Here is a 13,205-nt window from a genome sequence, read left to right as displayed (position 1 = left end):
CCTTTCATATGCTGCTGTCCAAAAACCCGGCACTGTTTCTCAGGTCATTGAGCTTTGCTAAAGTTTCGACGGGCTCTGCAGACAGCGTCTTCTCACGCGGCGCCCCCCTGCGTCCGACGAAACCCTTGCGAGCATGACAGCGGCTCCTGAGATGGACTCTCTGCTTTGCCACGTAAAAGAGTTCTTCAGTGCTGAGGTCGCTCGTCAGCTTTCGCTGCTGTCCTCAGCCACGCCACCGCCTTCGCCTTTGCCGGCCAACCTTCGCCAGGTCATCCACGAGCAAGTGTGCGCCGCTCTCCCTTCTGCCCGCGAGGCTCCGCCGACTCACGCTGCCCTTCCCGAGGGACTGCACTTCTCAGCTATGCCGAGGCTCTCGCGCGACCACCACCTCCGACCTTGGCGCCATCCCCATCAGTTGTACCACTGCGTCCAGCTCCTCACTTCGTTCAGCCGCGGTACCCACACAGCAGTGGACAATGGCGCACTCCTGGCAACCGGCCAATATGTTACGCCTGTGGTCTACCTGCTGATGTTGCACGATTTTGTTGTCGCCGCGCAACGTCCTACCGCCGTAGCTTCGACACCGCACCATACGTTTCCCCATACCCTTCATCCTCCGCGTCTCAGAACCCTGGCCAGATGTCTTGCTACTCGGATCAACGCCCTCTTGTTGACCGCCGTTCCCCATCCCCTCGACGCCACTCGCTTTCGCCGATGCGTCGTCGTCCTTTTTCGCCGGAACGGGAAACTGATCGCCGCAGTTCCAGAGGCAAGAACCGCATCACTCACGAACAGACCAAGGCCTGTCCCTTCTCCGACTAATGTTATTGATGTATATGTGGACGGCGTCGCTGCACCAGCCCTCGTCGACATTGGTGCCGCAGTTTCAGTTATTAGTGCCAAACTTTGCCGTTCGCTCAGAAAAGTTGCGACGCCATTGTCCAACGTGTGACTTCGTGCTGCCAGCGCAGACGGCATCATGCCTGCAGCTGCGTGTACTGCTCGCGTTGTGATAAACGGCCTCCTCTACACCATTGAATTTTTGCTGCTATGTTCTTGTTCCCACGATCTTATTTTGGGTTGGAACTTCCTTTGCGCCAATAAAGTTGTCATCGACAGTTCTCGTGCTGAAGTGGAATTTTAAACGCTGTGCAATGCCCCACTCCTTGACGCTCGTGAACCTGAAGACAAAGTATTTGTTGCCGAAGACGTTACAATTCCACCACACTTTTCTGCCCTTGCCACAGTGTCATGCAACATTGTTGCTAATGCCAGCATACTTTTTAGGCCATCTGCAATTTCCGCTCGTCGCAGATGTTCCACGCTGCCTTTCGCTTTTTTGGACGTTCATGCCGGCGTCAGTAGACTGCTCGTCCCCGACCGATTGTCCGGTCCTCTCGCTTTGCTTCGTGGGGAGTGCGTTGGCCGTGCTCAGTATGTCGACCCTGCTGCCATCATTGACATGCCAACTGGTTCCATCGCCACTCATGAGGTCGCCAGTGGGACCTGTAACCCCGCGTAGGAGCCGACTTCGCCTGTTGTTATACATAGATACACCGCTGACACGTTGACTGTTTCACATTGCGCCCAGCTTCTACGCCTTCTCGACAACTTCGGTTCATCTTTCGACTGCCAGCATGTTCCCTTGGGCCGCACGTCAAGTGTTTGTCATCGCATCGACATGGGTACTAGTTCACCACTGCGACAAAGACTATATCGTCTATCCGTGACAGAGCGCCGTGTTATCGAGGATCACGTAGCTGAGATGCTCAAGCGCGGCGTCATTCAGCCTTCGGATAGTTCCTGGGCATCTTCCGTTATTCTTGTTAAGAAGAAGGATGGATCGATTCGATTCTGTGTCGTTTACCCTCATCTTAACAAAATAACTTGTAAAGGAGTTTACCCTCTTCCAAGAATTGACGACGCCCTTGGCTGTCTCCAAGGCGCGGAGTTCTCTTCTATCGACCTACACAGCGGCTATTGGCAAGTCCCCATGACACCCGAAGACCGACCAAAAACGGCATTTTAACGCCAGATGGCCTATATGAATTTCGTGCCATGGCTTTCGGGCTTTGCGACGCCCCCGCAACATTTGAGCTTATCATGGACAACCTTTTGCGTGGTATTAAGTGGAAAACGTGCCTGTGCTACTTATACTTAGATGATGTGGTTATTCTTTCGCCCGATTTTCCCACCCATCTCTGTAGGCTGGAGGAAGTGTTAGAGTGCCTAACTGTCACCGGCGTTCAGTTCAACCTGAAGAAATGCCACTTTGGCGCAAGTCAGCTAACCATCCTTGGTCATGCAGTATCTAAACACGGTATTCATGACGCTGCCAAGCTCCATGCAGTCGCTGATTTTCCCAAACCTTCCTCCGTTAAAGAACTTCGCAGCTTCCTTGGCCTGTGTTCTTACTTTCGCCGCTTCATTCGGAATTTTGCATCCATCACCGCTTCCTTGAATCAGCTTCTACGGAGCGATTTGAACGACTACGTCTGGTCGTCCGCGTGTGACGATGCCTTCCAAGATTTCATCGTCCACTCACCTCGCCGCCTATACTGCGTCACTTCGACCAGACAGCTCCGACCGAAGTACACACCGACGCCATCGGTGTTGGACTCAGCGCTGTGCTCACGCTGCGCAAAATTTGATTCGACGAGTACGTCGTTGCATACGCAAGCGGCACCACCACCAAAGAAGAGAAGAATTATTCCGTTGCAGAGAAGGAATATTTGGCCGTAATCTGGGCACTTGGTAAATTTTGGCCCTACCTCTATGGCCGCCCCTTCGACGTGATTACAGACTACCATGCACTTCGTTGGCTATCCACGTTGAAGGACTCCTCACGTCGATAAGCTCGCAGGGCTTTGCGGTTGCAAGATTTCAACGTGCGCGTTGTCTACAGGTCTGGCCGCCGCCACACCGATGCCGACGCGCTTCCCCGTTCGCCCGTGTCAACCGAAACGATGCCTGCCTCTCTGCCGTTGAGCAAGTACTTTCGTTCCCAGCAGGCTGCGACATGGCTTCGGAGCAACCCAAGATTGTCTGGATTAGTACTCTTATCCGCTTCCTTTCAAGCCCGTCGAATGTTCCTTCACCTTCTCGACCTTCGCACTGTCAAGCATCTAACTCCAAAATTCGGGATGGACTTCTCTATCTCCGGAATTACGTCTCTGACGTCCTCAAGTGGTTGCTGGTCATACCTCGACATCTTCGTAGTGAAATATTTCTGCCTTCCATACTGACCCGCCGTGTGCACATGCGGGTGTCTTCAACACGTACACCCGGCTTCGCTCCAGGCTTTATTTGCGTGGCATGTACACCTTTGGTTGCAAGTACATGTGGTCATGCCATCAGTGCCAACGCCACAAGGTTCCTGCTCAGCATGTCTCTGGTCCACTCCAGCCTATCCCGTGTCGTGCTAGGCCTTTCAATCGCATTGGCATTGACCTGTATGGACCCCTTCCGAGCACGGCTTCCGAGCACCGCTGGATAGTCGTCGCCTTCGAGCATTTGACTCGATACGCAGAAAGAGCCACACTGCCTGCTGCCGCCGCTCGTGATATAGCATTCTTCCTCCTGAAAAACTTTATTCTCCGTCACGGTGCACCTCGCGAACTTTTGAGTGATAGAGGACGTGTTTTCCTCTCCGAAGTCGTAAACGCGCTCCTTACTGAATGTCGCATTGTTCAACGCACCACCACCGCCTCCCATCCTCAAACTAATGGTTTGACGGAAAGCTTTAACCGCACCCTTGGCGACATGCTCTTAAAATACGTCCCTTCTGATCACACTGAATGGGACCTCATTTTGCCATTCATCACGTTCGCCTGCAACACTGCACCACAGTCGACCACAAACTTCTCCCCATCCTTCCTCTTGTATCGCCGCGAACCTTAGACTACCCTTGACACCATTCTTCCTTACAGACCCGACTCATCCGAATGTACGCCCATCACTGTAGCTGCCGGCCGCGCAGAGGAATACCGTCAGCTCGCCCGTTCCTTTACAGCCGTCGACCAATGGCAACAAAAGTCTCCACTTGACGATGATTACCCGCCCTGTCACTTTCTTCCGGACTCCCTTGTGTGGCTTTGGGTTCCCGCCATTCCTGCTGGACTCTCATCCAAGCTTGTATCCAAGTATCAAGGACCCTACCATGTTGTAGCGCACACATCGCCTGTGAACTATATTGTCGAGCCTGTCACGCCACCTACAGACCAACGCTGCCGTGGTCGTGAAACCGTCCACGTACAACGCCTGAAGCCGTATTACGATCCCATGATTCTGTGTTCACCATGAGTCGCCAGGATGGCTCCTTCTCCAATGGGGGCGATTGTAGTGAAAAGGTATGCCCAGCGCTGCAGACACACCACCAGTCGTCCGGGAGGCGCGAGCTGGAGATTGCCTGAGCTGCTCTGGTTAAGACAGGCTGCTTGCTGCCCTCTTGGACCATATTCATATATATATATATATATATATATATATATATATATATATATATATATATATATATATATATATATATATATAATAAACCCATTACTACAAAGGCAACTATACTGATATGAATGTTAAGCTTGTGGAAGTTTCCAGCCGGTTCTTTGCTGGATATGAGCGGATAAAAATAACCCAACCTACTATCACTCATGATTTTAGTTCAACACGATAATACACGTCTCAACAAAAAAAGAAAATACCTTGCAGCCCGTCTAGGTGCTGTGACTCTGAGTGCGCATGGCCTAAAATACTACGCCGTTGAAGAAATGTACCGATTCCTTGCTAATCAAACAAAGCGCTCGTTTCTTTTTTCGCGCGCCCAACATTCTTCACTACTCTACTACAAGCTTTCTCAACCACTGCCAGGTTATGATGAGCAATATATTTATATTCCTGATCATTAAATCGCCGAAGTCTTTAATGCATTCTGTTCTATGTTTACTACCGAATCCAATGGTGAACTCCCTGAATTTCCATGCTTAAGCGGAGATCGGCGTCGTCTGTTCTAAAGCACTGCTGGGCGTCGCGCGATAAATAGAAGGTCGCCTTGTTTAGTTTGCGGGATCATTCCTTTTGTAGGTGGTGCTCGCTCTCTCATACGAGTGCAGCGAATTTCTAATGTCTTTCTTATCCGTGCCGTTGAAGATGCCAGGAGCACGCTGACGCTGGGAATCGGCACATACGATGGCTGGCGAAACCATCGGGGATGTCTGGCTGGCGTCTTCAAGCATGACGGAAGGCAAGGTTCGGTTGCGTTAGTCCACGGTTGGGTAAATACGGCAGCACCTCCACCAAAATTTAATGTGAACAAAGGACAGCACACGAGAAAATCAAGCAGCGTTGGCTGCCACTTAACCAGAGCGGCCTATGCAATCTAGAGCTCCCGCTTCCTAAGGCCACCCTAGAGTCCACACTTAATAAATTACCCATCCCTCATGTAATGTCCCATGCCGGTGCCTGTAAGGTCCCATTCAAGGGGCCATTAAGGTTTAACATAAAATGAAATAAAAAACTGCGGCATCTGGTTCTGCTACAGTTATGAATCTTTAAACTTCCTACTGCGTATTCGAGGGGAGTTGCACTATCTTCGTCAAGCGGGGTCATGTCGGAAGACAACCAAATAAAGCAATTAGACTGCATGTTCGATGTTGAACCTCCGCTAAGGTTTGACTTCGACTTGACGTTGGAAAGGCCCGCTTGGAGCCAACTAGTAGTTGGCTGCAGCTTTGTCTCTTACTTAAATCAGCCAAGGCACGAAACGCAAGTCGGGGCTTTAAACTATGGACAGACGAACAAGGGAAATTTTCTCCTGACCTTTGAAAGGCCCGCTTGGAGCAATCTACAAGGTTACTACTGCTTCGTCTCCGATTTAAATCAGAGAAGGGACTTCATTAGACAGACCGCATGCTGTCAACGACGCATTCAACAACCTGTAGCAGGTTATTTCATGTCATATTGACTGCTAATAAAGACGACGACAGGAGAAGAGAACACAAAACCAAGACATGGTTGGTAGAAACACTTTATTAGCGGTCAATGTGAGATGCTGTAGACGCCAACTAGGCCTAAATGGAGATTTTTGTAGGACAATAAGTGAACAAATTGATTACCAGATTATGGAAACTGGTGTACCAGTCCGACTAGAAGGAAAAAGAACACATGATTAAGGATAGATTTATTGGCCTCGTGGATGCTAAGCTCTCCGACAAACTACGAATCGACGCTGGCAGGACACTTGCCAGCGCCTCGGCAAAATCCCGCTTTAAGGAGACCATCTAACCACAGCCGCAAAAATTTCAAGAAACCAGCGACGGGCCGTTAGCAGTTGCACTGCAACCCTGACGCGGTCAGAAAGCAAGCGACGCCCACGAAGGATTCTTCAGGACAGCATTCGGGCAGCTCGTCACAGAACTGTTGCACTTGCATCGCAAGTAGGCGCACATAATTAAGTTCTACCCACCGCGGTACAAGCCCATACTGTGCACCGCAGGGCCACGGGTCCAGCAAGAATTGCGAAATGTAACCATTGGAGTAGTTGCGGACATATTGCGGTTATATGAGTATGCCAGAAAAGGCGGTCGAAATAGAATACAACATTCAGCTTTCCATACGGTTAAGTGCGCGTTATATATAGGTGTGGTAAGCGGGCAGGATTCTAGTTCTCTATACTGGATGGTCATCGATAGCAGCACACTGTTATTCGCTGAATTAGATTTGGGGGCAGAAGTTTACACTTTACGATCAACGTATCGCGCGTTGCGTACCAGGCAGTACGAATGCGAGTTAACCATCAGACGCCCTACGACTGAGCCACTCAGTGTTCTTGAAAACTTTCATGCTGCTATCTAGAGGAAACAAAGCAGTGTTCAAGAAAGCGGGTAGGTGGTCTCCCCATTACGCTCTGTGCTTTTGAGTCTCCCGGCGCTCCCCGCCCTGCGCCTTCAGCTCGTATACTGATTGAGCAACGCGCAGGCAATCCAAAGTTCCTACACGCAGGATTTCGTTGGTCATTTCATCTATAAAAGCAGAATGCAAACCTATTCTAAAACCGAACTCAGTCCATTCCGGAATTCCTTTTGAATGTCGTATTATCTTACCCTTGCGTAACAGAGTAAAGTAGGAGCTGACGCGTATGGAGTGAGATCGTTTGATCTGCAAATGCATCAGCAGGCAGAATGGCGCGTGGGAGCTGTACCTGTACTTTAACCATCTGGAACTGTTTGCACTTTTTTGTTGACTTGACGTAATTAAAGAAAAGTGTATGCCACGATTACTATGTAATGCCAGCTGTTGTTCATTAACTTGGTCTTTTAAGCGGAACATCGGTGTGTTCAAAGATCGCTACGATGGTTTTCATCAAATGAAGCTGTCGCCGAAAATCCAGTTGCTAACTAAATTCATAACGCCAGTTGGACGATATTCTCAGACACTGCCGTTTGGCATAGGGTTGGTACCGCAGCTTTTTGAGAAGAATCTGCCGCAGATGATTGAAGGAATCACAACTGTGGTAAACGTAGTCGATGATGCGCTCAGTTTTGGCTCAACATGACGCCCGACGAGACTGAAAATGAAGAGTTCTGTGTCTAACTTTGCATCGACTTGCAAGTGCCGGCGTTTTGGGGTACCGCGAAAAAGTTTCTTGACTGTGTGTTTAGTCCAAGCGGAATGAAGCCGAACCCCTAAAAAGCTGACTCTTTCCACCAAAAAGCTGCCAGTGCCAGCTAAGGTGTCTGACGTTCGGCGGCTGCTTGGTATGACAAATCACCTGCCAAAATTCAAACTATCTGTCCCTTTGAAAACAGGGGACCTATAACCTGAACTATTACAGTTTGTTTTTATTCCATCTTCTCACGTCAAGTTTACGTAACTGTCGATGCAAACAGCGGAGGGTGACCCGCAGCATTGCCTGAACGAACCAGTCAAATGCTATCTTTGTTTATAGGAAGGCGCGTTTGTTTGTTTTCGAAAGAAATAGCATTGCCTTTCTTAACAGATTTTATTATGGAATTCGATGACCAGACGTTAGGAGCACGCAGCAGTGGAGATGTTTTCGGTGAGGCCGAGTTACCGCCGTGAAATTAGATAACCAGATGAGGAGGATGGTGCCGGCGTCTCCGATCGGCACCATGCTTTCCATTGCTTAGCTTGTGGTCGCTGAACGAAAATTGTGGTGACATGTAACTGAAGCTGAAATATGCTGCTAAAAGAGATCCTCAGCAAAGAAGTGTTGGTAGAGCGACGTCGTATGCATGCCAGGTTAGCTCGACAACATTATACTTTCACGCATATTTGCGTATTTGGGCAAATAAGCTCGTGCTCTACTGCAGCTCCGAGGGACCAGTGTTCGTCCGTTCGATACGTAGACACCTTCTATAGCATTCGGAAAAGGGAAGGCTCCGCCTGTTCCGAAAAAAAAAAGTTTTGTTCGGCATAATAATGGCACCTCCGATGCGTACACGTCCCTTTGACGTGGTGAATTTTTGTAGTTTTGTGAGATCGCTTGACAGAAAGGAGAAGTGGGCGTCAACCGAAAAGAGTTTTTGCCAATAGGGGAGGACGAATGCACAAAAGTTTAGAATCATAAATAATAATGCTTAGTGAGAAAACCATACTAGCCAATTATTGGATTTCATCTCTGTCTGTGTAAAGCTTCTTCACATAGAGAGTGCTCATCTTCAAACAGGTCTGTTTGAATCCTCTTCACACAGACAGATACGCATGTGCGTGAAGAAACGCGCATAGGAGGAGGATTCACACAGACAGAGAGAAAATCCAGGTTGGCTGGCTAAGCGCTTTCGCACTGAAACCCGGTGGGTTTTTGGTGCACTGGGGATTCGAACTGAGTACCTCCCGCATAGAAGGTGGGCGCTCTACCTAAGCAAAGGGAGTGAAAGTCGAAAGCAATGATTCCGGGAACAAGTGCGTAGCGTCTTTGGCATAAGTTACGAGTTTATCTCTGCCATCGTTCAAGAAAATTATATTTTGTGCTCGTAGATTATTCATAATACTGTAGCGAAGTGACGCAGCTGTTACAGTTTTGACGCATCAGCTCACCAGGGAGATGAAGATGAAGGGAGATGAGCTCCGGCAGGGGCAAGTCCATGTCCGTAGGTACGAAGACGAGATGAAGCATTCTAACAACTAGGTTTATTAACTTGGCATTTACTTTAAGTTTACACTGTACAAATATTCACATACAAAACGATGTCATACCCGTCGTCGTCGGCCTGCCTGACCGACCTGGTCTTCCTTGGTGAAGTGGCGCCATGTGCCTGCTGTCTCCTTGCTCTTCTCAAAACTGCTCAAAGCATTCCTTAAATGAATTTCTGCAGCATTCAATGGACCCGCACACCGGGGGTTCTACCTCAATGGGTTATTTCGACCAATCAGGCAGGCCGGCAGCATCCAATAAGAGCCAGAGTTGAAGAGGCCAAAAATGGTGGCGTAAACACTCCGCATACAAAATCAATTCGCCCATGACTAATCAATTTTTGACGCCCGATACAGCCGAGTGTCAGAAGAGGTCGCGACACATGCACGTAGTGACGTCTCAGGTGCGGTTGCGTCGGTCGCGTGGGAGCACATGCCCGAGGCACCGTCGCCGTTATTTCTGGACAAAGGCTTCCGCCGCATCGAAGGACCCACAACATTCGCGGAAAGAAAGAAAAAGAGCCCGCGGTGTACTGGCTTCGCGACAATAGCCCGAAATAAGCCTTAGTGTATTCGGCCACAAGTGTAGCTTGTAATATGCATTTCAACTCAAAAGGTTATCGGATATTATCGGATAACAGAGGATAATTTATGTCTAAAGAATTCAAGTTGTTCATACTTGACGGCTGCTTTTGGACACCGACGTCGAATTACAAGTCATTATCATCATCATCAACCTGGTTACGCCCACTGCAGGGCAAAAACCTCTCCCATACTTCTCCAACTACCCCGTTGATGTAATAATTGTGGCCATGTTGTCCCTGCAAACTTCTTAATGTAACGTGAAATGTATTTTATTGCCAGGCCCGTAGAAGGAAAGTCTCCCGCGTACTAAGGGCAAACAAACTAAAATCGCTTTGAGTATGCTGGATGTAGCATTTCAGCCTTCAGAAGAAAGCTACTGATAGAAGCAAGAGATGCTTCTCGTTGAATACCTAAGCACGCGCTCCACAGAATACACCTTTGCCAGTGGCTGCTGAAGTACCTTGGATTACAAGCGCTTTTATACAACACGAATGCAGTTTTTTGTGCTGGTGTTTACCAATCATTGTGCCTTGATGTATTGATCCTGTTGCAGGAGATTCGGCATGCTTACTTTGGAGGAGAGATATCGTTCCAAAAGAAGAGCGAGCGCCCTGCAGAGTCGCGTTCAATAAATTCTGCCGTAAATTTCAAGGATATAGATTTACCTACACAAAAGAAGCTTGCGGTGTCGCAAACAACCCAAACGAATAGTTTCCTACTCGCCAAAAGGTTAACTGAATAAAAAATCGACCTTTCAGACAGATGTAATTGTGGTTTTCTTTTTGGCATTAATACGGGCAATCTGGTCTGTCGACATTCTGTCAACTCGACATATCATCAAGTGAAAAAGTTATTTCACAAAGACGCACACAAGGAATACTCATGCTAGGGCACGAAGAAAAGGCGTAAAACTAATCATGGATACCAGACGCACTGTGGAAATTGGTGCAATACTTCGTGTGAACCTGACGAACTTCACGCGTAAGAAAGCCGATCGGCGGCACGACACTGTTCACCGGCTTGCGCTACATGGAGCAAAACAGAAGTCCAAGGGACCGCGTGTTAGCGGCCTTGCTGTCACTGTGCCCACGCAATATAAAATTTATTCAAACGCGATAGCGTTAAGGGCCCTGTGTCACAAAAAAATCCGGTGTTCGCGTCCGGCGTGGGCGTTCGCGTCCCGTGAGTGGAAATAGTGGCACGTATTTAGATGCTTGCATATGCCACGCCTTGCTACATGGCATGCGGTATATGCGGGTTCTATTGCCAGACCATTATCACTAAAGTTGGTCATACTTTGGTTTAATTACTTTCTTGACAAATTATTCCTCGTAAATATGAGAATGACAGCACACAAACAAATGCCAGGAAACAAAGGACCGACAGTGCATGTCTTTTAAGTTAAATCTGCTCAGACTGGCATATTAAAAGTACAAAACAACAACAGAAACCTGAAAATGATGCAATTTTCTTGGAATGACTGTGCACTACCTCCGGGTTAGACCGACGCAAGGGGCGACGTTTTTACCCCAGAGCTCGCCTTCGTGCAAAGCGTTCGCCGCCAGCGCTTGCAGGAAAACACTACGGGTTGCATGACCGGCAGTTGCTGGGAAGCGTGAGAGACAGTCAGGGATCTTCGAATGCTGTCACGTTCCACTCTTAAAGGCGAAGCTTCAGCGTCCTCCAATTTTATTCAATGGAACGAAGCGTTCGTTCTACTTCGATAGCAATTATATGGACACTCCAGACGCATTTGTGCCTTCGCCGCTGCCGTGGTGTCGCATGCCGTATGCGCGAGAGAAAGCGCGAGAAGGAAGACGATGATCGCGGCTCAACCTTGCGCACGCGGAGAAAGCGGGGAGCAAACACGCCGAGCAAACAACCTAGGACAAGCCAGGGATTAACTGACTGAAAATGCCGTGGTCGCTGTCGCCCTTGTTTGCAGCGGGACAAACTCGTGCATCGATGGTCACTGCGGCGCTCAAAAGCAGGAAAACCTGTGCAAACAACGAAAATTTGTTGGTCAACGGCATTATCCCTGCGATTCCGCCGCGCCCACTAGGCAATGTTGAGTTTTAACACCATGTATTAACTATGTTTCATTAATGAGCTCTAATATGCTGAATAGAATTTTTCCTGAATCGTAAGCCTTCAATGATATTGTCTTCCTAATTTGCATCGCTTATGTTTATTTTATTTATTTACAAAATACAGCAGGCCTAAGCTAGCACCAATGCAGGAGGGGTAAAAAAAGGTTTACACAAGCACTGGCAAAACATCACCCAGAAATCATCCTAAATCATGAAGAGAGAAAAAAATGATATATACATAAAGATGACACATAAATGAGCACCTTATGGCCGTGAAAACAATTATGAACACTGAAACTTTCGAAAAAACAGTCCTTTGCAGGAAAAAACAAGAAAAGCGCTTCACATTATGACGTCAATGCCTCGAATGAGGCACTGTTTTGAAGCATACATAGCGGCAAAGCGTTCCACTCTGTAATAACTCGAGGAAAAAATGAAAACTTGAATGTGTTAGTACGTGTTCTAAATGGTGTTATCGATTCAGCATGACGATTTTGAGTCTGTCGTGACATCAGAGGTTGCACATACGCAGCAGGGTATAATGCGAGATGGTTGTTTTTCAAGTGAAAAAGAAATTTTAATCTCAGAATTTTTCGACGTAGCTTAAGTTCCTGGATATTATTTTGTTGCATCATAAAGGTTGAGGAGTCCGCCATGCGGTATTGAGAAAAGATAAACGGAATGAATTTACGTTGAATCATTTCTAGAGCATCCATGTTTTTCTTAGTGTGTGGGTCCCTAATAACACATGCGTATTCGAGGGCAGGTGTAATGATTGAATTATAGGCCAACAGCTTGACGGATGGAGGGGCTTGTCGAAGTTTATATCTGAGGAAGCATAACTTACGGAAGGCGGATGCGCATATGTTAGATACGTGGTTATTCCAACTGAGATTCTTTGTTATTGTTACGCCAAGGTACTTATATTCGCTGACTTCTTTGAGTGGGTGAGATGGTAGCGTGTATGGAAAAGAGAAGTAATTTTTCTTTCTAGTTACATTCATGTACACTGTTTTTTCGGAGTTTAGCTTCATACCCCATTGGTTGCACCACTGAAAAACATTATTCATGCAATTATTTAGAAGCACCTGATCGTCTACGCTATCAATTTCCTTATACATAACGAAATCGTCAGCGAATAGCCTTATTTCGACAGGCTCAGGCATTACATCAACAATGTCATTAATATATATTAAAAAAAGCAAATGTCCTAAAACACTTCCCTGAGGAACACCTGATGTAACGGCAAGTTTGGATGAGCAGTAATCGTATATATTAACAAACTGTGTGCGATTAAATAAGGAAGCGCAAACCCAATCCACAATAAAGTTTGGAAGGCCAATAGTCTTAAGCTTGAAGATGAGTTTAGCGTGAGGAACT

General features: G+C 47.7%; 1 protein-coding gene across 2 annotated transcripts in view; it reads left to right on the top strand.

Annotated features, from left to right (window-relative positions):
* Positions 1-10,492, top strand: part of LOC142591291 (uncharacterized) — a 250,753-nt gene extending 240,261 nt beyond the window's left edge. For both annotated transcript variants that reach the window (XM_075703620.1, XM_075703621.1), the window contains one exon: positions 10,289-10,492. In XM_075703620.1, coding sequence (XP_075559735.1) covers positions 10,289-10,446 — 158 coding nt within the window. In that variant the 3' untranslated portion in view covers positions 10,447-10,492. The remainder of the gene's footprint in view (positions 1-10,288) is intronic.
* Positions 10,493-13,205: the final 2,713 nt, after the last annotated feature.

The sequence above is a fragment of the Dermacentor variabilis genome, chromosome 8, assembly GCF_050947875.1.
Source record: "Dermacentor variabilis isolate Ectoservices chromosome 8, ASM5094787v1, whole genome shotgun sequence".
Taxonomy (NCBI): Eukaryota; Metazoa; Arthropoda; class Arachnida; order Ixodida; family Ixodidae; genus Dermacentor; species Dermacentor variabilis.
Note: the sequence above shows the minus strand (reverse complement) of the source record. Positions and strands in the feature narration are given on the sequence as shown.